Here is a 25,595-nt window from a genome sequence, read left to right on the forward strand (position 1 = left end):
TCACAGCTGTTGATAAATTCTGCATCCAAGTACAAGGTTATCTAACATGGAAGGAGAGAGGTAGAGAGGGAGAGACAGAGGGAAGGAGGGAGGGAGGGAGGGAGTGTGCACCCTTACTTCAGAACACCAATACAGAACCAGTCAGATATTAACAACTTAACACTAAAACCAGCTTGCAAGGGCAAAGCCTTAAGTTCAATACTTCGGAGACCACTTTAAAAGTCATGTGAGGGTTAGGGAGAAGAGGCCTTAACTAATGCCCATCCCCCGTCATCATATACAAGTGGCTTTGGGTCTATTTTACCAAAATACCACGTACTCTAGAGGATGCTGCTACACCATGTAACACTCTATTAAGAGCATAAAAAACAAAGAACACTTGAACTTTAAAATCTACATGAAACCGTGCTCCAATGGCCTAATAAAATAAGAATAAATAAATAAATAAACCAGCAGTTTCACACCAATTCCATATTATAGATCAAGGGTACATTTCCTCTTCCACTACATGGTACATACAAATCAAGGTGAGAACTTAGGGAGTTAAAATTGCCTATCTAAGACCTCGGTTATTATCTTTTGGGTAAATTGGCTTTCCCCATATTTCAGCTCCTATGCATTCCTGGTCCCCCAAACAACAGAAAAAGTGCAACCCTGGACCAATGCCTCCTTTCTGCACACATATCAATAATGATGAGAACGGACTCCGAGATGTAACTAAATGGAAAACATTCCTCAAACGACTGGCGATACCTACACACAACTGTGGTTGCAGAAAACTGGCAGATAATGTTTCAAAACACCATCTGGGAGGTGTACAGACTCTGACCAACACAGTCTCTTCTGCCTGCCCTACCCAAATAATCTGCACACAGCAGCCAGCTGGAAGCTCTAAGTGCCCTGCCTTTATTTGTTCTGCATGCAGCGGCAGCACAGGACAATTTAGAGACTTCTCCAGAGCGGCAGAGACAGCCCCTCTCCGCTCCAGGGTTCACAGGCGCAGCCTTCCCTGGCAGCAACGACAGGAACACACCAGTCTCCAAAGATAATATGTTTCGGGAAACTGTCATACACTAAATTTCCAGGGACACAAGAATATCACTGACCCAGCAGACTTCTAAATGACCAGATTTCAACTGTTTCCATGATAACATCTAAGAATGGGATTTAGGGCAAGAAATCCCTTCTAGTGCCAAAGCTTCCTTCATTTTCTTTGACATAAACAGCCCTTCAAAGACCTTCTCCGAGAATTCTACCATAACCTAAAAAACTCTCTCCACAAACAAATAGCCGGCAAAGAAAGTGCAGATAACAGTCCTGAAACCCAGAACAGAGACTACATTAGTGAGGCTAATCCCCTGTGTAAACTGCTCAGGCAAAAACATCCCCTGCTGTCCTTCCGCTGAGCTTCAGAGACACACCTCTCCATACCCTGCACCCCTACGTCCAGATTTTGATAGCTTCCTTATGTTGCCTCCCAATCACACCTCGATCACCCCACAGCCTCTCCCTGCCCTCGCCCAATACAGTAGTGGCAGGGCTGGCGGTGTTTGCACGCCTTATAGAAAGTAAAGCTTCCTTCCCTGCAAGAACACTGGGCTCACTCACCAGGCATCCTGGAATCCAGCGTGTAACACACTGAAAGCGACTCAGTGTTAAGAGGGAGTGCGATGCGGGCTCATGCCTCCTGTTCTGGAATGTGCGGGGCGGCGGAGAGGAGGGCCATCAGAGGGGCTGGGGCAGCATGGCCCGAGGCAGGGAGCTGGGCGCGTGCGCCTGCCAGCCAGAGACAGATGGAGAGCTGACACTCCGGATTGCACTTGGAGCAGAAATGTGGAGGATGACAGGAGCACATGTGGCCTTGAACCCAGCCCTGTCTCTTCAGGCAGAACAATGACAGGGACGTGTGTGCAAAGTATCACAACTCCTGCCTTCCCTTCTCCACTCTACCTCCAGCCCCCGTTCCAGAACACCAAAAAGCAGAAAGTGAAATGCAGAAAGATAAGCTAAATGCTGAATAATTCATTCATCACCACCCCCTTCCCAGCTCAAAGTTAACCCTTATCTTGCCGAACGACGGCAATGTTGACCTGGCTCCCACAACTCACGCTGCAAGGCATCCTACCTCTTCTAATTTTAACAGGCATTACTGGGAAATGGGGCTTGGAACAAACAAGGGCACAGACCGCAAAGCTCTTTTATTGATCTGGAAACCCCGAACAACCTAAAACATCTTGTAAGACGGTGTGCTGTGCCAGCTCACTGTCCAGCACGAAGTATCAGGAGTTACATTACTCTTTGGTCAGCTTCTCAATCACATGTGTAAAACAGCACGCTCTTTTCGAAGCGGAATCCAACCATTTTTAGTTCACTAGAGTGCTTTGAATCTCCTGGGATCCCATGTTGATAATGCTCCAAACCTTTTCAGCTCACTCTCCTCTACTTTGCATAGAGATCCACGGGAGACAAAAACAACATCTTCCTTGTAAAGCCTTTTCAAAAGCTGAACAATCATGCCCTCCTGATTTCTGACTTTTTTTTTTTTTTTTTTTTTTTTTTGCACACCCTCAATGTTTATCCTGACCATGAATAACACGTACCCAGCCCGGTTCAATGGACTCTTCCCTATTAAGCTTTAATGGACACCATGATATATAAAACTAGGAGCCTTTGTTATGGTGCTTTATCTAAAGCTGGCTATTTTCCTCTCAGCGGTCTCCCTCTAGTCCTTTGTAAAACATCCTTGCCTCATAGGGGAAAACATAAGCCTGCCTGCCTGCCTTGCATGCCTGTTTCTAAACACAGGAAAACGCAGAAGGAGAATATCATTCTTTCGAAGACTCTTCTTTACAATTTAACACTCGTAACTCTTCCCAGGGTCTGTGTTGTTCCCTTGTTTGTTTGTTTTAACAACAGGGCTCCTGTGGTGGCCAACCCCCCAACTCTACCTTTCCAATGTACATCCATCCAATCTGCTAGACACACACATTTCTACTAAACAATTCTGCCCAGGGCTGACCAACCAGCCAGCTCAGTGACCATGAAGACAGGATCGGCCCCTTTAACTCTTGCTATTCTGGAAGTGACCAAGATGTCCTTTGCTTATCTGGCATTTTCTATAAGCTTTTGAAAAGTTGATCTTTACCCCCTCCTTGCTGCCTTCAAGAAACCCTAAATGACCCCAGAAAGCAGAAAGCGATTCTACCCTCTACGCACCATCTTCCTATCCCTTTGCCCAAGAGTATTTCAGACACCAGCACACAACACACACCCGGCACAAACAAAAAATACATCATCTTTGATAAACAGCATCGATCAATAAGAACTTCCACAGCCCCTGCACACTGGACCTGAGAAGGACTGCTTCAGCCAGTGAACCCCTCAAAAATCCATCACTGTCAGAGCCAACTTGTAAAAAGACTACAATTCATAATGATTACTCTGTTCTGTCACTAATAGTATACTACAGTCTATTTATGAGGCCAATCTTTTTGTTCATCTTAGCTAGATGTCACTTGTAATGAGGTTCTGTGTAATGGATTTCAGTTCGGTTAAGCACCAAGCTCAAACATTCTTGTGGCAGAAAGTGTTATAGCATGCATGAGTATGATCATCAATTAAGTGCTGGCATAAGGGCCTTTATGGAATCCAGAATCCTAAATCAGAGGAGTTTCATTTTTTAAAAAGAGGTTTTTTTTTTTTTTTTTTTTTTTTTTTTAAAAGCCACTCAATGCTATACACCACTTTTTTTTAATACTATACCTATGTTAGAAAGAAAACATTTTCACAGTGGGACACCCAACCTTACATCAATATGCATGGTGAATCACTTCTAAAATAGAAAATCATATGACAAATTGCAATACACTTCACGAAAACTGGATATCTGGTTTTCAACCTGGGTCTTAATATCGGTACACTCCAAGTCCCTAAACCACAGCTCAGAAAATTGAACTTCCATATGCTGTGTGATTATGTATCTTTTCTATGTGTAAAAAGGCTTTTTAAGCTGTTATCTGACTACAGTAATTGCCACTTTAAATTGATCCACGTCAACACAACCTGGATCCCTGGAGACTCTCACCTAGAAGTCTGATTGCATCTGAGGCTAGTTCAGCATTTTCTCAAGGAGCACGTCCCGTCCCCTTCTTTAACCCAGAGACAGGCAAAGCTGCAGCCCCATTTGGCATCTCTCCCTGAACGGGGAAACCTGGCTATGTATAGATGCAGTTACTTAGACAGAAATAACTTACCCTTTAATAAAAAGAGTAGTACATGGAGCCAAGATCTCTAACATCCAAATTGAATAATAAAAATAGATATAACATCCAAATTGTATAGCAGAAATCGATAGCATGATAAATGCATTGACATAGGTGAATGGTGACCACCAAAGGACTCAGAGTATGTACTGGGAAAGTTTCCTCCAGTACAAAACACCGTCCTGTATCATCACCATCACTATGGAGTTTATAAAATTAAGATGTATTCAAAACAACAAAGAATACATTAATGACCAATTAAGCACTTTCTCAGGGAAGTCCTGGCCATTAGTACATAACTTTCAACTTAGTAGGAAGACTGTTTTGTAAAGGCAGTTTTGAAATGAAGAATTGTCTAAATCACCATTTTCAAAATCAGCAAATTCGGCCAATAATGAAATGATGGGCTCACTAAAGAGAAAAACAAAACAGGTGAGTAGGTTTGTGACTGTAGCTTCCTCATCACTCATCGTCCAAGAGTCCCATTGCTGTGCCCCCCCCCCCCAAGCAGAAGAGCAATGCAGTACAGTTTTCCCTTTGTTCAGACCTGACTCCCTCCTGTGGCATTCTCTGCAGTAAAGGAGAGACCTCCACCCTAGGGAAGAGAGAACTGGGACGGAAGCTTTTCTGGGGCCTTCTCAACTTCCCTCCCTGCCTCTTGCAGACTGTTGGGATACACTGTGCCTGCACACAGTGGGTATTAAGTGAGTTAATTCAAAGGATCTGGAACCTCATTGATCCTAATTGAAAGCAATACACCCAACCAAATACTTTCCTACCCCATCTGCTCTGGCCTGCCACCAGCTATTCAATACAAGAGAATTAATAGTTTCAGATATTCTAACCGGCCCAATAAAGGCACTCATTTAAGCGGGGCTGCATTAACAAAGTGAAAAAAAACCAGGGCAGGATGGGTCAAATGGAGCGCTTTACTTCTAGTTGGCTTTAACAAAGCTGAATAAGGTTTATTCTGACTTTTTATGTGCAAGACTTGATAAAGTGAATGAGAAGGCACCCAATGATCAGCCAACGAGCATTGATGAATGGTCATTAGACCCCCCTGCTCTCAGGGAGACCCTTCCACAAAGTGGCACACCAGCTTGAAAGGGCGGATTCACAAATGTCCAGATTTCTCCGCTTCCTTGTTCCACCTTCTATTGCAGACCACTGGCCACCAAATGAGGCTGACATATTGGAAAATAATGTTTTATGGGCGAGTGGTAAAAAATAAAATGGAGGCATTAGCTCTGCTTTCAAATTCAAATCTTCTAGTTTTGTCAGACCCCAAAGGTTTTGATTTTCCACCCAGCTGGAAGCTATTAGTGTTTTCTAAAGGCATCCCACTGACAGGGCAAACCTACCTAATGTGTGAGCTGTTGGGTGGAGGGAGATGGACCTCGCTGAATGATTGCCTAACATCTCATCACTTTGACAGTCGATTAAATAGATACAACACCCAGTAAAAATGTACATTAATTTGTTTCTGCCCCTGAAAGACATTTGAAACTGTATTAAATAAAGGCCATAATAGATTGTCTCCTGACAAAGATAAATCCAATTATACTTTGTCTGCAAGAAAAACAAATGGCGTACATTTCAGGCTGCAACGTAAGATACAGCCAACCACAAAGACATGAGTGGGATAGGAAATAAGTCATAAAGTTCACTGAGTGTTCCATCACACTGAGAGGTTGGCTGTCATCTTTTCTATGAATGCCTGATGCATAAGAGGTAGACACAGTCAGACGATTTCTAGAATTTTCTTGCGGGGAAATGATTGGCAAGCCTTTGCACTTGTCACCTGTCAGCTGGCATCCAGAAAGAGACCACAAGATCTTTGCTTAATTGACAAAAGAGCAGTGTTGTGACTGCCACTTTAAGAGTCTGCAGGATGCATAAACATCATGGGGTCAAAGGTTCTGTGGGGCTGTCCTAGAGGGCCTAAGTGCTAAGCAGTAAGATGCAGCAGAATAAAAGGAAACATGCTGGAGAGAGGAAGCATGTCCTAATAGGTGATTATGCAGACATTACAGAGCCAGAAAGGGCTGTTTTGCTTCAGTCACTTGCAACTAGATGGACAAGGCCCACTCCATCCTGTGGAGAGCATGTTATCAGGCCAGTGGGAGACAGGGAAGTACATGGTAACAACACAACCTCTACACTTCACCTTCTTCTTCCCCTCAACTCAGTTGGATTTTTGTATTTCTATTAGCTTATGTAGGTTAATAATGGGCTCTAAAACTAATGTAAAACTTCCAACCTTAAAAATGATTTCAAAGAGGCACATCTTCTTAAAATAAGCCAATATCTGCGACATTTTCCCCTTATGAAATATGTTCCTAAAACAAAGGAGCACTTATAATCATTTTGACAGGCTTTTTTTGTTGTTGGTTTTGGTTTCTTGGGTTAGGTTGGTTTGGTTTAGTTTTTCAAGACAGGATTTCACTGTGTAGCCCTGGCTGTCTTGGAACTCACTCAATCTGAAGACCATGCTGGCCTCAAACTCACAGAGATCTGCCTGCCTCTGCCTCCCAAGTGTTGGAATTAAAGGTGTGCACCACCAACACCAACACCAACACGCCTGGCATTTTGACACTTTTGTAAGCAATGTATTTGATTTGGGGGCTCTGGTCAACAAACACTATTCAGCCAGGCATGGCGATGCCTACCCTTAATACAAACACTCAGGAGACAGAGTCAGATGAATCTCAGGATGTTTAAGACCAGCCTATTCTACATAGCAAGTTCCAGGCCATGCAGAGCAACATAGTAAGACCCTATCTCCAAAAAGAAAGAGAGAGGAATAAAGAAAGAAAACCTTAAATATACATATACTCCACATATGAAAGGAAATGTTTGTTATTATATACATAAATATGTAAATAATATAATATTTTGCTTTGTGCAAAATAAAGTCTTAAAAGTATTACTTTCTAGAATAGAACCAACCTGTTATTTGTAATAATTATTATTTATTTAAAATAGTCATTATAGTATCATATATATTGTATACTTTTGCTAACAGACAACTTTTAACTTCCTAACCTAATAGTTAAGAAAAATTCAAAATCCAGAAACCGTTTTAACATTCACATTGGTTGAATTTTATTTTATGTAAATGAAACAGACTTACTAATGTTCTGAAAAGTAGATTTCTCCACAGGAAAGGGGGTTTAAATTTACTTTTTTTTTTTTAGATTTTAAATAAAAGCACTTCGGTTTAACCTATAATGTAGAATACTAGCTCTATTGATTCTCTTTCCAAACAAAATCATTATTTTCCGATTTAAAAAGGGGGGGGGGAGATCTTTAAAAGGTCCGTTTGCATGCAGACCTGCAGATAAGTTACCATTTCCATCCCATTTTCCAATGGCAAATGCACTGGCATGAAGTAGAAGGTATCTAACCACTCAGCTCTAGCCCTGTGACAGACGAGGCCTGTAACCCTATATGGAAAACCTTTGTCTCAATGTCCCCACCTTCCCATCTTGACTAATGGCTAGTTAGTTTTGTTAAAATGCAAGGGTGATGGCGTATGCTCCAATGAACTTTCCCTCCTCTCAGCACCAGAGACAAAAACCCACAGCTCTGCTGTGTGCAGGCAGCCATCTGGCCAGCTTCCCCTCAAAGCCCAGCCCACACCACACTGCGGGCAATCAGAGGGCTCCAGAGCTCTGTGGGGCTATTCATGACATACCAATTTCACATTTTCTGCTTGTAGGCTTGCAACAATAAATGCTAATGAGGACTATGAATGACAATTTTAAAGACAATAAAAAAGGTCTCCAAATCCCTTGCATATGGAGACACTGTTTTCAAAACTTCACCTTCTGTTGCAGAGCTCTAAGAATCTAAAGGATTAAAAAAACTAATAGTAATAACCTAAGGAAAACAATAAGATGATCAAAGCACAAGTGAATCCTTAAGATTTCCAGAGAAAGCAATCTGTATAGGGCCAGCAAACAACAGGCTTCAGCAGCCCCATGAATAACCCCATGAATTCATAAGGCACCTTTAACCTCTATTATCCTCGTATCTTACACAGAACGCTCAATGGCAGACAGTACTTCTGGCTAAACCCTGTCTTACCACCCCTTTCGAGCCTAAGAAGCACAAAGTCCATCATCATTCTTGGGTCAAGTAGTAAATATTGCACACATTTTTAAATAAATGAAAACTTGAACTAGTAGCATCCATCCTTAAAGCCAATACTACAGCAGAGGCTTAGAGGAGAAGCCACAGGTTTGAAGCCTGCCTGATCCACACAGCAAGTTCCAGGTCAGCTGTGGCTCCGGAGAATAAGGCTATATCCAAACAAAGCACAAATATAATAATTTAGAAACAATCGCAATGTTGTAATGGTTCTACATAGTGCAATTTTATGTGATGGGTACCTTCCAAATTTTCTAAAATGAGTACGCATTACGCTGTGAACTAAATATATTCTATATAATATGTATTGCTTTCGATGCAATGAAAGAACAGGGAAAAACATAAACATAGGAATCATTTAAACGTCAACAAAAAGATCCATCTTGCTATAGTTAGAGGAACTGTCTAGTCGATAATTCTTTTCATTAACACAGACTTAAACACTTTCGACAAAATCCACCAGGTGGAGCAAAGACACAGCAATACAAAGACCCCAGGGTTTGTTGTTTTGGTTTTTTTTTTTTTTTTTTTCCCCTCTTTTTTCTTTTTTTCCGGTCATATTTTTTTCCCCAGTACTTTTCATCTCTATCACACTCCCACCTCTTTTTCTCCATATTGCAAATTCTTAAAATCTGCGCACATACACCAATTTGTTACTTTTGGGCATAGACTCAAAACTTATTAAAACAAACCAACAAAAAAACTTTTTGCTATGAGTTCTATTACCAAACTCCACTCCAAAATGAGTTCCATTTGCCCAAATAATTGCCAGCATAGCATATCTGCTCTAGTACCAAGGTGGATTTTAAAGTTCTCGGTTCATAACGTCCCCCAAGGGGCATGCATCACTCAAACCCCTCCCCCCACACACACACACACACAAGACGGGGCAGAGTATCATCCAGTGCTGTAGAAGTCTTACACATAGGAAAGAGAGTGGAGTGCTTCCAATCTTCACACCTCCGCTCACTTACTTCAACTTAATGAAATGATTCTTAAGTATGGGTCTCACTAACATTTTCAGATAAAAATGCTTTGTTTGGTGAACTGACACCAAAGAGCAAGGACAGATCAGGGTGACTGCCACAATTGTTGGCCTGGTCTTGGCCAGAGTGGTTTTACCTGGTTCTACCTGGTTCTCTCCTCTTCCCGGTGGGTGGAGGAGACTAGCCATTTGTCTTTCAACATCTCCCCAGCTAAATTAAGAGCTGTTCCCAGAGCTGTTGCTACCTGCATTCCAGAAAGCTGTGACTAGGGAAAACAAAAGAAACCTAGCAAAGGTTGCAGCTCAGGTGGCATAGGGTGAGGATGTGATGAAGAGGATCCTCTGTCTGTAGAGGATGAGTTAGGAACCTTGACAGTGGCTGAAAATCTATCTCTGTGTCCCCCCCCCCCCCCCCCCCCCCCGTGTGCATACTGATGTTGAAAAGAGAAAGGCGTGGAAGGAAATGCAGCAGGCTGCTACATAAATAAACAGGAACAAGCCTACCCATAGGGAACTCCAGGCAGAGCTACTTAATGCCTGTTGGGTGACAGACCACCTGGCCAGGTCTGTCGCCAGGTACCCCAAGCTAATCCAGCTATTTAAATAATTATACACTTTCCCCTGGCACAGTATTCAAAGATTCAAACACAGACATTATATCCACAAATGTAACAGGAATAAAGTTTCCAAACTAATTCCCACCAAACACTTCCTGGTGAAGTCCGGTGACTTTATCATTTGGGGGACAGGGGGTGCACAGACCCTACTGACCAGGCGCTGAACAAACTGGTCTTTTTACATGCCCGTAAGTCTTATTTATATTTATGTAGGCAAACATGTGCCTCTAAAGGTAAATATCATTCAGACTGTATAACAGAATCCTAATGAAGTAGCTGGGAAAAAAAAAACAAACAAACAAATTACTGCACATGTAGTAACAATTTGCTCTGAATTTGAAGGAAAAAGTACAGCCACTCTTGCTCCCCACCCACAGGGAGGACAGACACTTCATCAGTCCACACTATAGACAAAGAAGCTGCCAGCGTCCTGGGAGGAAGGACTCCTCATATCCTAGAGGTCTCAAAGGGCCCAATCTTCAAGCACTCCTTAGAATAGTTTCCCTGGGCAACCCCCCAAATTTGGTCAGACATATTGCTAACCAATAGTATTTCTCACCACATCCTCAACTTCATTAAAGGGTGTGTGCCCCTTCCCACTGGAAAATGTCAACACAATATTAAAATTCCAAGGAAATATCGCAAGACCTAGGGTCAAAAGTTTTATTACCTTTGCCTTAAAAAGAGGACATTCTATTTTCATGTGTGAGTAAGTATGTCATCTTAGAACTGTTAGCTCCACGCTACACCACAGCAACACACCGGATGCTACCGCTCTGAAAAGTAAGATCTCAGTTGGCTAACATGTGTCCCAGTGAAAGGGATTGTTTCCCAGCAAGGCCAGGAGTAGGGAATGAAAGAGCCAAGAGCAGCATGTTTAAATCCTTTGCAGAAAAAGGAAAGCCAAGCCTATCTGTGAGCATAAACCAGAAGGAATGAGAGCTCGTGGGGAGGGGCGGTACCCCCCAACACACACACACATATATACAGGGAGAGAGAGAGAGAGAGAGAGAGAGAGAGAGAGAGAGAGAGAGGGAGAGAGGGAGAGGGAGAGAGAGCGCACACTGGAAAGAATCTCAGCTTCACAGCCAAACCCTCTAAACACACAATGCCTCCTGGAAGAAAGGAACCCAGGCGTGAACCAGCCTGACAGCCTGTCGCTGGTGCTGGCGGACAGACAGGGGTGGCCTTGCAGGATGTCAGAGCGCCAGGAGGCTGCCAGAGATACTGTGGTTTCACACACTTCCAGGCTGACTGTTTTGCTCTTCAGGTAATTAAACAAGGAAGCTGGGCTGCTGGGTAACAGTCTGACCCTGAAGCCTTGGCTCCATGGTTCTGCATATCAACTTCCGCAAGAACTGCCTGGAGCATCAATGGAATGGCCTCTGTTCACTCTCCAGCATTTCCTTTCTCCGCCTCTTCCAAAATCTGGCCCAGAAACAATTCCTGCTGCCTACAAAAACACCCATGCATGCATCTGACCTTATCACTAAGAAGGTCCCCTGCCACTCCCAGACATTACCCTGCAAATTTGAAAAAGAAATTGCCCAAATCACAGCACTTTAGGAGAGATTCACAAATAGGAAACTCAGCTCACACAGGAATATCTTCATCAAGTGGGTCAAAGAAAAAGCATTACTACAATGCCTTTATGTATGCTGAATTAAAAGGTGAATCTTCAAATTCAGTAAATGCTCATAAAAAAATGGTTTCTGATAGCTTAGCGCAGCCATTAAATATTACTGGTAAGAATAGCTTACACAATTGTTTCATTGTGATAACTGTCATTAATACTAGAAATTAATAACTATAATTTGATTTCACTAAGAATCTTATTTAAACAAAATACTTGATTAATTTTTGTTTATACTACCAACACTGAGGGTCACAAAGGTCCAAAAACTATCTCCTGGAAGACAGCAAAGTCACACTGTATGTTTGCGTGCATATCAAGCAATGATTAGGCATCATCCACGCAATATCGTCTCCCTTCGTTTCAAAATCCACAGAGCAAAATATTGGCTGTAAGAGACAGAGACCAAAAGAGGGAAGAACACAAAAGCATGCCTGCTTGTCTGTGTTCAACACAAAGAACATTAAATGAAAACAACTGGCATGCTGCCAAATTCCTATAGAGGCAAAGAGATTCAAATAAATTGATTTCACGCATCACACTGACCTGGGATCAGTGTGCAATGCTACAATAAGCTCAAAGCACCATGTGGGACAGAGCCCGTTAAAGCTATCATACCTTCAAACATGGAAAAAAAAAACTAAAATAAAATAAATACAGGCTCTGCTTTAAAAAGCAATTTTACTTAGGAATGAACTTTCCTGTTTTGCTACTAATGCTCAAGGGTGTGTAAAGCATTGTTGATAAGGCATTCTCTTTGCTAAAAACAAATATGGTTCTGGAATCTATGCAATATATAAAAATTGGTACTACCTAAATATCCCATTCCATATGCAGGAATATTAAACACATGGCTTTCTGAATTTCCTGTCACTCTCTCCTGTCATGATCCTGAAAGCCAAATGATTTTTATTTTTAATAAACAAAGTACTGCAATAGACCCATGTCTAAAGTGTCCATGAGAGCTCTGTAAGAGCAAGTTTCTCAGGCAAGATACTACTGCCAGTGGCTCCAAAGCCATGCAGTCCTCACAAGGACCCCCCTACTAAGCAAGAACAGCTCCATAGGCATCCTACAGAAGCAAGCACTAGGTGTGTGCATGCTGGAGATGCTTCAGCTCTCCCAAGCAGGGGCTAAGGGTGTGGCCCCTTGGTCCAGTGCAAGCTTATCATGCCTATGGTCCTGCGGTTCACTCTGAGCACCAAAAGAAACCATAAAACAAAACAGAAAACCACCAGAAGTGAAACACAGCAACTTTTTTGCTTCCCCAGCTTCCCTGCTGCTGGCAGTGTGCCCCTGGGCTGTTTCACCCTCCTCAAAGTCCGCACACAAACCAGACTCTGGCGCCTCCTCAGGCTGTTCTCACTCACAGCGCCAGCTTTTCAGCTGGTAATTCTTTGCTTTGTCTGCTTCCAAATTACAACTCCAGGAACCCAATGGATTCCAGGTGCTTGCAAATGCAAAGTGTGTGCATTTTGTTGTTCTTCTTGGCTTCTTGGGTGAACTCAATTCTCCAGCTCGTGTTTCTATATAACTATTGCTATCACGAAGAGGAAGAAATAACTAGGAATACATTTTAACACCACATGAAAAACAAAGGAAACCTGAAAGTTTTAATGCATGTCATCATACCATGCCTGTTAATGTCCATAACTTTGAAGGTTCATACAGAGAGAGAGGGGGGGGGGGGAATTCTGCATGGAATCTGTGCTATATGATGCTGGAGGCTCCAGATTTGCATATTACAGCAAACAGACAAACTGAGGTGTATGTCCTGTACTACTGTTCCTCTCAGTAGGCTTTTCCACCCTGAAACAATCATGCATGCCACAGATGTATTCCATGTGACCAGAAGGGAATGCAATGTCTGTGGGATGGGATGAGTAGAGATGATAACTTTATGTATCTACAATGTATACTCAAGTTTGTAAATCCAATGTCTTTTTCAATATTTAAGTGCCACTTTAGATATGTTTGCCATATAATCTGAACCCAGATAGAGATAACAAGAAAAGGGCTGAATTCTGCTCTGTCTCAAATAGGGACTCTGTTCAGATGCTAAAACACAGAAAACAAGTCTAAATCAGGGACAGGTGTCCTCATTACTTTGTTTCTTTTGAGTTACAATATCAACACCTTCTTCTCTGTGCAAGAGTGTGGAAGTCTAATCAACCAAGATTAGAATTATCAAAATTAGTGTTTAATAACTGGAGTCCATAGTTAGGAAGGAAAATAGAAGCAAATGTGGGTGACATCTCAGCTAGGTAATACAATTGCACCCCTTGTCATCTCTGAATTGGTGTGTCTCACTAGTCACATAGAAAGAAAGAAAGAAAGAAAGAAAGAAAGAAAGAAAGAAAGAAGGGAGGGAGGGAGGGAGAGAGGGAAGGAAGGAAGGAAGGAAGAAAGGAGGGAGGGAGGGAGGGAAGGAAGAAAGAAAGAAAGAAAGAAAGGAAGGAAGGAAGAAAGAAAGGAGGGAGGGAGGGAGGGAAGGAAGGAAGGAAGGAAGAAAGAAAGAAAGAAAGAAGGGAGGGAGGGAGGGAGGGAGGGAGGGAGGGAAGGAAGGAAGAAAGAAAGAAAGAAAGAAAGAAAGAAAGAAAGAAGGGAGGGAGGGAGGGAGGGAAGGAAGGAAGGAAGAAAGAAAGAAAGAAGGGAGGGAGGGAGGGAGGGAAGGAAGGAAGGAAGGAAGAAAGAAGGGAGGGAGGGAGGGAGGGAAGGAAGGAAGAAAGAAAGAAAGAAAGAAAGAAAGGAGAGAGGGAGAGGAGGAAGGAAGAAAAGAAGAAGAAATAAAAGGAAAAGAAATACAGACTCGGACACCAAATTGCCCAACTTCCCCCGGAAGGATGTACAATTCCACAGGGAATTATTTCATTTCCTGTGCTCTGAAATAGACACTCATTTACTGACATTTTCCTGGGAACTGTAAAGCAGTACATGAGATCCCTGTGTAGCACACCCCTATCATCCTGTCACTTGGGAAGTGGCAACAGGAGGGTGGAATGTTCAAAGTCACCCTAGGTGAGGCTGTCTCAAACAACAAATAAACCACAACAAAAAGCAACACACCAGCAAATGTTTTAAGGAATTAGGGACTGCAGGGAGCTTAGACTGTGGGACAAGGGCCAGCAAGGGTGTTTCCAAAGCAATTGGCCAGGGAAGCCAGGGGAGTATGTTGCCATTGCTCTTTGCATGAAGTCAGGCAGCCACACTGTGCCAGCCAGCAGCATCACACATGTGTGCTGACTTTCAGCTCCGCCTTAGCACAGCTTTTTCTCAGGAGTGGAGCTTCTGACCAAGTCCATTCCCAGCATGACCTGGAGCAGAGCTTGCTACATGGTCCTTAGCACCCCACCCATGGCTCAGGGCAGATATTCAAGAGCTGCTAGTCAAGTAACAATATACACATAGCTCATACTTGGTGTTTTCCTGATGTTAGACAACACTTTTTGTTCTCATGTGTCTACAGGTATGAATTCTGCTCAGGAAGTGATGGCCACCTCAAAGTCTGCTTGCTCGTTTTTTTAAATCAAAATCCATCAGAAGAAATCATCACTTGTTTGCTTTTTTAGTCAACAAGCTGGGAAAACACCATTTCCTCATTGCAATAAATACAAAAATCATGACATAGTTTTTACTTTTCTACTCCAAGAACTGCTCAGTTTCTAACAAATGTGCTGTGAAATGTGGCAAGAAACAGAAAAAAAAAAAAAAAAAAAAAAAAAAAGGTAATTGATCATTTGATATCTTTAGACCCAAAACTATTAAGCAGAATTCCCTTGGGCGTCCTGATCCCCACCCAAACCCACACCACAGACTTCACACACAGCGGTTAAAAACACAAATACAACTCTATCAACAGGCGCCAGCATGAGAAACAGAAAATCTTCACAAGCATAACTTATTGGGAGAAAACAATAATGATTTTCTGACACACAAAGTAAACGGCAAAAAAGCAAAATATGTATCTGTTCCTTACCTTGACAATATTCAAAGTTGCCCTTTTTCCGGCAGTCACCTATCACTACACTCAGCGCTCTCCAAGTGTTTCTTTTCACAGATATCATTCTCCACCAAGCGCTCTGCTAATTTCCTCTGCTGCTCAGACTGGGACACAGATACGTTCACCAGCCCACAGATCAATCTTTTCTATTGACAACAACAAAGGGGAAAAAAAATGCACACATCACAACCAGGCTAAAGCACTCCGCCCATCTATTTACATGATAAACCAGGCCAGCTTTGTGTTTGTTTAAGAAACAGATACATGTGCTTCTGGACTGTGGCAGAATTCCAAACACTTCCCATTTCCTCAGTTCCTGGGAGAGGTGTTCTAGGAGACTCTGAAGCTACCAGTTATCTGACTCAAAGATGACCTTCTGAACTCCAGAGCTCTTTATGTTGATTTTAAAGTATATAGACACCAATACTTTAACAAGGCATGTCACACTTTACACATTTCTAAAGTGCATAAATAACTGGTGAGACATAGTCTCTTTTGAACACTCTTTGGATAGTCTAGGTCTTTTTTAAGTTATGCTCTTTCAATGCAAAGTACCCATACTCTCTCCTTTCTCTGGGACCTCAACATTGTCAATATCAGCTACAATAGTTGCAAACAGTTGATGATCATCAAGAATAAACTTGATACAATCGGCTTCTTTTTTAAAAAAAAATCTTAAAGCCAGATATGGTATGTGAAATTCACATTCTGTGAACACGGGAAATTGAGGCAGGAGAATTACCAAGAGTTTTTATAATGAATTCCAGGCCAGCGTAAACAAAGAAATAAAAAAATAAATATTCTGACTTAAAAGAGAGAGAGGGAAGAAAGAAAAAAAAACGGAAGGAAGGAGGAAGTGATAGAAGGGGGAGGGAGGGGTGAGAGAGGGAGGAAGGAAATCTTAGTTAAGAAAATTGTTGGTGGACCATTCTGTTCAGCCAGTGAATATCTACTATTTTCTTCTTCTAGGAGATCTAGATTTTTTCATTTCCCTGGCAACTTAAGAATCAACTTCTCCATCCATTCAGAAAACCCATTCTGGGCCTACTACTTGCCTACCACTGCTAGAACCAGCAGTATGATCCCCACAAACAGCACAGTGAGTTTCTATTTGGTTCCTACGAGCTATGAGCTATGAACCAGAAGGGCTTACCAAAAGCATATGCACATAATGTAGGAATTCAAGAAATACAAAAGAATATAGCTTCAGAAAAGCAATTTCAAAAACTATTACCATAGATGATGCTGTATTTTTAGACTAATTACTTCTTAGGGATTTAAGTTGGTAAATGCACTCATGTAAACAGATCCTTAAACTGTGGGTTGCAACACTATATGGGGTCACTTAATTGAATATGGAGGTCATGAAAAATTAGGCAGCGGTAAATGGCCTCCTAAAGGACTACAGCCAACAGTTAATTAAAAACTCAAAATCGGCATGCACTGAGGCATGTCTGGCAGTGTTTGCCCATGCTCTGTCACATGGCTTCACTGCAGCCTTGGTTCTGAGGACACATGTGCTGTGTATGCCATCCCATCTTGCCAATGACTGCTGCTGGAAATGCCTCAGCTTGGATCAGAGGTTGCTGCAGATTAGGAAATGCAGGGTTGTTACTGGACATATGAAGTTCTCTGATCTTCTAGAAACATCAGAAGGGTTTAATTACAGAAAACAAAGAATTCATAGTTGCCAATGTAACTGTTCAGCATGTATCAAATTAGTGTATTAGTGTATTCTTGGATTGGATTAGCATATTTGGTATAAAAAATTGATGCTTGAGTTGCTGACTAGAGTTTCATTTAAAAAAAAATCATTAACTGAATTGTGGCTTGGGATAAGGGCAGAATTTTCAACAATCTGAAATGGCCCTTTGTACTATGAATTTATGCAAAGCATCATTCTCAATATTGATAATCATAAAATCAAAACACTGACCATCTCTGAAAAATGTTGAAGATGCACAAAACCTTGCAATGTTAAATGTTCAGCCAAGATTTAACTTTTTATGTAAGAAAGCTGTATTAGTAACTAAATATGTTTTCAACTTCAGCAAAAAGAAGATATATCAAAGTGTTATTTTAAAATAAATTATTTGTGATTTATTATCAGTACTTGATTTAGTGTGTATCTAGTTTATATACTTAAATATACAGGATCATGTAAAAATCTATCAGGCAAACGAGGTCATAAGTGGAAACCGTTTAAGTAGCCCTGTGCTGATATATTTTAAAGAAGTATTCAATTTAGTATCTGCGCCCTTTATATGATACCATATGGCTCTGCTGTGAGTCAATGGTTGTTTCTGGTTCTTTATAGTCAAATAAAATAAAATATGCACAAATTAGGAAAAATAGGATACTAAGATATTCTTTTGCTGGGAACTGTCTCAAAGAGTATCACAGACAGCTAGAAACTGAAAATATCTAATTCATTATTAAAACTAATATTTTTATTAACAAATGACAAAGGAAATACTTCAAATAGAAAGTAACAAAAATACATAGAGATTTATAACATGGATTCTAATTATATAAATACTCAAATATAGTGGGTAGGAGAGGACTATACAGAAAGAGAGAAATAAATACTAAATAGGACAACATCTAAAAGACCAATGTATTTCTTTATAAAACCAACACTTTTATTTACCATGCTTCTCTGCTAAGGCAAAAAAAAAAAAAAAATTAGTTAAAAAAAAACAGAAGCTAAACAAGTCACTGGGTCAAAGAAGAAAGTAGACAGAGTGGATTTCAGGTTTCAGACATGACATATAATAGTATTTTTTGTTTCAGCAATTGTCAACAAAAGACATCAGCTAATGACTGCTTGTGTGCAGCCACACTGGCTGTCTCCTCTGACCAAACCAAGCTGAGGAAGTAAACACTGGTGTGTTGGTCTTTCTTCCCACACATGCAGACTTAGGCCAGTTTTTAACAAGAAACAGCATCAAGACTTTCAGTTCTGAAGTAATAAAATTGTCATGTGAAGAAAGACCTCTGAGAGACAAAGTACATGATGAGAGAGAACCATTCAACACAGAGCACAGTGCTACATTTCTGAACTTCACTTACAGCATCCACCTTAAGGAGGACCCAAGCGCATGAGTTAGCAAGAAGACAGTGTTAGCAAATATTTCCAGTGTACACATTTATGATTTTTAAATGTTAGCAGAGTCTACAAATACACACTCAAACACCACAGAATGAAAGCCTGAAGTTGCCCCTCAGCTCCTGCCACTTAGCTGTCTTATACATGAAACATTATGCCACCATCAGTAGAATTTTGAAAGGAAGGAAGGGAGGAGGAAAAGATGACTTGAGGGGAGACAGAGGAAGAAAGAGGGAAGGATGAAGAGGGAGGGAAGGAAGGAGGGAGACAGAGAGCGGGAGGGGGGGGGAAGAGAAAACAAGCTAGCTAATCTCTGGACTTGGAGTATATTTGTATTTCATATAGCTAACGTATTAAAAACTCTTCCCATATGAAATGCTAATAAGATAAACAACAACAGTCAACATTATGACATATATCTTCAAATATTTGTGTATTTGTTCCACAGTAAAGTTTCTATCGCACATCAAGGACAGGAAAAATCTCAAATTTTCCATTTCTTTTTAATAATTTCTTTGTTCAACTCTCAGCCCTCACATGCACAAAACCTCTTCATGGGGTTGGCGGGGCAGGGGGGCATATGTACAGAGGAGAGTCTGAAGGCTGAGTTCCACTAAGAGTTGACTGCCTCCAACAATTTGTAGCTCTACGAGAGTGTTATTAAAAAGGCTCAACGTGCTGCATTACCATGGAAATTGTGGAAAACATACATTCCCAAACAAATATTACTTTTTCTCAATGGTATGAAGTAATGAAAAGCACATGTTGAAATCTGCGATGTGTGCAGTAGTTCAAGCTGGAGTTAATAGAAAATACAGAAAGTGAACTCTGCTATATAAAGGATTCTTGTTACAGAAATATAATGTGAAAACCAGATGCAGACAGAAAACCTTAATCACAGATGGGAATGTAATCACTGGCATACAGAATACGTTTTTGATCAATCTTAACCATATGCTCAACGTATTTATTTTCTAAGGAATGCAATAACTGGAGAGAACCTTCTATTTGAATTCAGTTAACCTCATATTTATAATGCTTTTATCTTACTCCCCCATCCCTTCAGTGTGTACACTGAGCCAAGGTTTTAAAAGGAAGAGCTGCTGGCCTTGGCAAATCATTCTTGTATCAGTTTATCTTTCAAAAATTTAATAGGATGTAAAGACTACACACATCAAAATCAGCCTCAGAAGAGATCAAGTGCAGCTGTCCCATACAGTACTGCTCAGTCACTGCCAGGGAACCTTTCACTGCCTAAACATATTCCGGGGGCTTCTATCAACATCTGAGCAAGTTTTTCTTTTACCAAATAATATATGAGTATCCAAAAATAGTGAGCATTTACACATACTCATTTTATCTATCAACCTTGATAGACTAAAGTTCAACTTTTCTTGACTGAAAACATATTCTAGAATGAAAAACATGCATTTACTTGAGAAAAAAAAAAATCCCAGTTGGCTTTTGGTAGCGATCTACTGTATCTGAGAAGACATAACCTTATTGGGTCCCCACACTCAGTGAGGCTTGGTGTTCTCCTTCTGGGACACTCTTGCCATACTCCTCCGTCCAAAGAAGATGGCTGAACTCAGAGGTTCGTCCCAGACTACAGACTTAGTCATCTTCTAGCAGGATGAAGCTGGTCATTGTGTTTTGCAGTGTCCCATGTCACAGGTCTTGGGAACTACATTTCAGTATTCTAGTTCCACAAGCTTCCTTAGGCTTCTATGACATGCACCCAAGCCTAGTAACTACCCACCTCCTGATCCACTCATAGACACACAGCCCTCATCGTTGTCCCATCAACCAAGACCCACATCAACAGGGCACAGCCTTCTCTTCAATCATCGGCTTCAGCACTCACCCCCATGTACTTCCAGACAGAACACTCATCTCTTCCTTACAGCTTAGTCAAGGCTCTGCTCACTGACAGGGGCACTGCTAGATCCTTCTTAACACTCAGATCTGACTCTAGTACTCATTTCCTCCAAAGTGTTTCCAAGCCATTGGGGATTTCTGTCACCTCCACCACACCCATCATTTTAATAGTGTTGCCCAATTGTCAGCATTGTTTCTGACACTGTAGGATATGTCCCACTGGCTTCTTTGTTATGCCTCTCTTCCCACTCCCAAGTTCTGAGAGGATTCCTACCTGCTTTTCTGGTCACCTTATCCTCCATATTTCTCATTGCACTTGGCACATAAAAACAATCCCGAATAAAAAGAATCCCACTTAATGAAGTCCCATGGTGGCCCAATTCATCTCTTAAGATATCCATGGATCTTTTCCTGGCCAGCTCTTGATCATGTGATCTTTCTGTGATCTTGAGACTGTCACAGGACTGCCATCTCTATCAGGCTTGGCTAACTTCTTCGTGCTAGATGCCATGTGTACATGCCCATTCCATTGGGTACTATACAGACATAATCCAAGATAAGAATTACTCAGACCTATAAGACCAGCACTGTCCCCAACCCAGAAGAGAGCTCTGTGACAGACAACTGCAGCCCATACAGTCTGTGATGGTGAGCCTTAACTAGATCAAACGATGTCTAGGACACTAGCAAGGAAAGCACACTTCTAGTTGTGTCTGTTTCCATAAACGTTGGGTATCTGGGAAGACAACTGTCCTGAATGTGGAAGAGGGCCCAAAGGGAACAAAACTGGAGGAATGAAGCCGCCAGCCAGCAGAGGCCCACTCCCTCCTACCTTCTCACTGTAGTGGTCATAATATTAACGGCCTCCTCCCCAACATGCTCCCATCCCTGATTGTTTTTGCTTTACCACAGGCCTGCAAGAGTAGCTGGACACCTCCGGACTAAAACCCCTGAAACAGTTAGCCAAAATAAACCTTACCTGTTTTACATTATTTCTCTTGGCTATTTGTTACACTAACAAAATATTAACCCAAAGCTAAAGGCATACACTTACTGTAGCAAGGTTTAGGCATATATCTCTCTCCCTTGAGTTTGTTAGGAGAGAGATCTCATCAGATTCTCTCCACGCCTTTGGGTCTTACATTGGTGTAACACACTCATCCCAGGACAGAATGTTAGCTACTTTCATGAGTATGGCCAGTTGCTTTGCTTGACACAAGAAAGGGAGCAATATTGGCATGATGTTTCAGCTCACCCTTGCAGCTTCATCACTGAGGCCTGGCCAGATCCTAATACTACCGCAGAAATGGCTTCCCAGCCATGGGGGTTCACCCCACCGCCACCGTCCCTGTCATTCTAAAGTTATTCACTGTCCTCACTGCATCTAACACTGGGTGGATACATCTTACTGTGCTTCTATTAACTGTCGCCCTCTTACTTGATTTGCTTGTCATCCTGTTCCCCATACATGGCGTTATATGTAGAACATAGCAGTAATCAAGAATAAAAAGAATCACACAAATGAACCTAGCTAAGGTATAGTATCACAGTGGCCCCATTCAGCTCTTGAGACTTTCACAAGTCTTTATTGGCCATATGACCTTTCTGTGGTCTTCAACCTGCCATAATGCTCGGGTTTTTGTCAAGCTTGGCCACCTTCTTCCTGCTAGGTGCTACGTGTAAGAGCCCTATCCCACCTGTTCAGTAGAAGGCTTAAGCATGATGGGTCTGACCATTCAAACAAAAGCAAAGGTCTTTTGTCAAAACTGACCTGCTAAAATTACATTTTTCCTTCTGCAAGTTACTACTGTACTAACAGTAGAATTAAGCACCATTGCTACCTATCAGTTAACAAATTAAACTATTAGGGTGTGGGCAAATACTCTGAAATGACAAAGAAAACAATATTGCTAATGAATGCATTGTGATTTATTTCCTCTCCTATAATTTCATCTGTGAAAGACCATCTTTAGCAGATAAAAGAAGAGAGAAACAATTATTTCCAAAGACTAGTTTCTTCAAATACAGGTACCTAGTAACCTTCACAGAAAAGAAAAAGGAGATTCTGGAAGTTCCCGCATCTAGAGTTGCTATCACTTCTGTTGAGGAGATTCTACAACCTCCAAGCTGCAAATATGGCTTCAACACAGGTACCCCTTATTAGCCTTTCTTATAAAATCCTCACAGCCGCCCCCCCCACCCTTCTACCTTGCTTTCTCAGAAACTTGTGAATGCAGGGGGTGGAGTATTATAAGCCCTAAGTAGTAACTTTTCCAAAAGTAATGAAAAGTCTTGTTTTCCATCTTGGGTATAATTCTCAACCTGCAGTCTGTGTGGCTACCCCTATTTACAGGGCTGTTAGTAGCTGGCGGGACTTAAAGCCCTCCAGGAGAGTGGTAATAAGCCCTGGGATGGTGATGATGCCTGAAAGCGAGGACGTCAGGCCTTGCACACCACATACCCTTACAGGGCCATGTGCGGTGGGTAAGTGAGGTCACTCCCATCCGGGGATCTGACAGCAGAGAAAAGAGAACTGTCACGCTGTGGCCTTCAGCATTTATATTCAGCGTAGGGCCTGGGCGGAGGATAGGATACTACTTATTCCCCACAGGTCTTCTTTCTCCAACGAACCCTCTGACAAGCCCTCACAGATATGCCCCAATGCCTGCCTCAGCAATGCGCTAGGCATCTCTCCATGCAGTCAGGCTGACAAAATTAAGCCTCGAAGAAGGTTCCGTGTTTTTAGGTACTTCTACAACATACCAGGCAAATTATGGCTGCAATAAATTGAGCATTGTAAAAGAGAACATAATAAAAAAAAAAAAAAAAGTGGGGGGGGGGGACCAAGGTGGAAAGAGGTGGGGAAAAAGAAAACAAAAGGAGCGTTGTTGACACCAAAGTTTGTTCTTCAGTTTTAGCCATCGAATGTTTCCAGAGAACTTGAAGTAAATAACCTGAGCTCAAGGTGTGAGTTTTTTCATTTAACAAAGCCGTGGAAAGAACCACACACACACACACACACACACACACACACACACACACACACACACACCACACACACACACACACACACACACACACTCCCACACTGAAGGAGCCTGTAAACCAGCTAAATCTCTGTCAAGAGAGAAGACATAGCCTCCAAGGGAAACGTTTACCCAAAAGCTGAGGAGAAGGTAAAGTGGACCTAGTCCTTTTCTTCAGAAAGCACACAAGAGGACCCGGTAGAAAGGCACCGAGCCACCAGGGCCTTACAGAAGGCAGAGAGAAAATCCAAGAGAAAGGCCGAAATACAGCCGGGCATGTGCCCCTACTCCCAAAGTCAAGCTGCGCTATTCCATAGTTTCCAAATGAAGGAATGACCTCAAAAAGAAAACACACTGGGAGTTTCTAGAAAGGGAGATTGTAGCTTATGACAGGACTATGGTGTGCATGACTATGGTCTAGGTGAAAACTGCTTCTAAAGGGAAAGAAACTTGCCAATCAGGCCTCCTCTCTGGGACACTCAACTGCCGGTAGGCAGCAAAGGGACAGTCACCCTTCCCCCAAATGGGCAACATCCTGGGCCAGTGAGCCTCAAACTCACACTGTAGCCTGCCATTCTGCCGCAGAACACATACGAAAGGCTTGGCATCTAAGCACCTGCTTGTCAGCCCAAGGGTGACCAGGCCTGCCTCGCCTCTCTGAAGACAGCAGCACCAGCAGCCTCTGCATTTCTGCCATAACTAGAATTGCACGCAGTTTCCGAGCATATGTAGCAAGCATAGTACATTCTTCTGCAAGCATAGTACATTCTTCTGCTCCTTACCCTGTTTAGCTAACAATATATTTCAAAAATGATTCTCTCGCTATAGTGTAACTTGGCCGTTTAAAAAAAGGATTGTTTCTGAGTTTGAGGTCAGCCTGGTCTACAGAGAGGGTTCCAGGACAGCCAGGGATACACAGAGGAAAATAAAGGATTGTTTTATGGTGACATTTTGTGGGTATTATTACCTGTGGAAATTCATTTTTATCAAGTAGCTGATAACAGAAGAAAAAATTCATCAAAAATCAATTCTGGTCGATTGGATTAAGTCCCCAAAGTGAAGATAAACAGGGTGTTTTCATATTAAGCGCCATTGAAGAGACCAAGGCAAAGCCTTGACATAATGTGATTTTTTTTTTGAAGGAAAAAAAGGTGTTTTATTAACTCCCACAATCTATATGTATGAAAATGTATATGTATGAAATATGTTATAGGTAGCTTCTCAAATTAAGAATTCTTAAAGACAATGAGAAAAATTCCAAGGTTTTGAAATAATTGTTGCAAATAGATCCACAGTTAGGAAAATGGTATCCCTTATCCCTCTTAGGAGATCAGCACTGCAGCCTTATTATGTACTTTTATTAAAACTAAAAACAATAGAATCTTGAAATTCACAGGCAAATGGCTAGAACTAGAAGAAACCATCTTGAGTGAGGTAACCCAGTCACAAAAAGACAAACATGGTATTTACTTACTCATATATGGATTTTAGACATAGAGCAAAGGATCACCAGCCTACAATCCACACCGCCAGAAAAGCTAGGAAACAAGGAGGGCCCTAAGAGAGACATGCATGGTCCCCTGAGAAGGGGAAAGGGACAAGATTTCCTGAGCAAATTAGGAGCATGGAGGGAAGGGAGAGGGAGTCAGGAGAAAGAGAAGGGGAGAAGAGGAGGAGAGAGGTGGTCATGAGGGAGCAGGAAAATTGAGTCAGGGAAAGAACAGAAGAGAGTAAGAAAAGAGATACCATAATAGAGGGAGCCATTATGGTATAAAGAAAAATCTGGAACTAGGGAAATGTCCTGAGATCTATAACAATGACTCCAACTAACAATCTAAGCAATAGTGGAGAGGCTACCTTAAATGCCCTTCCTCTATAATGAGATTGATGACTACCTTATATGCCATCCTAGAGCCCTTATCCAGTAGCTGAT

General features: G+C 41.8%; 1 protein-coding gene across 6 annotated transcripts in view; it reads right to left on the reverse strand.

Annotated features, from left to right (window-relative positions):
• The window catches only part of Runx1t1 (RUNX1 partner transcriptional co-repressor 1), a 146,640-nt gene that overhangs the window by 101,022 nt on the left and 20,023 nt on the right, over nt 1-25,595 (reverse strand). For 2 of the 6 annotated variants that reach the window (XM_051198010.1, XM_051198008.1), the window contains exon 2: nt 15,626-15,795. The exons of 3 other annotated variants lie outside the window; for them this stretch is intronic. In XM_051198010.1, the coding sequence (XP_051053967.1) occupies nt 15,626-15,713 (88 nt within the window). In that variant the 5' untranslated portion in view covers nt 15,714-15,795. Of the gene's footprint in view, nt 1-1,608; nt 1,966-15,625; nt 15,796-25,595 lie in introns of those variants that run through there. One more of the 6 variants, XM_051198033.1, reaches the window with a different exon arrangement.

This window comes from Phodopus roborovskii, unplaced genomic scaffold (genome assembly GCF_943737965.1).
Source record: "Phodopus roborovskii unplaced genomic scaffold, PHOROB, whole genome shotgun sequence".
NCBI classification, from domain to species: domain Eukaryota; kingdom Metazoa; phylum Chordata; class Mammalia; order Rodentia; family Cricetidae; genus Phodopus; species Phodopus roborovskii.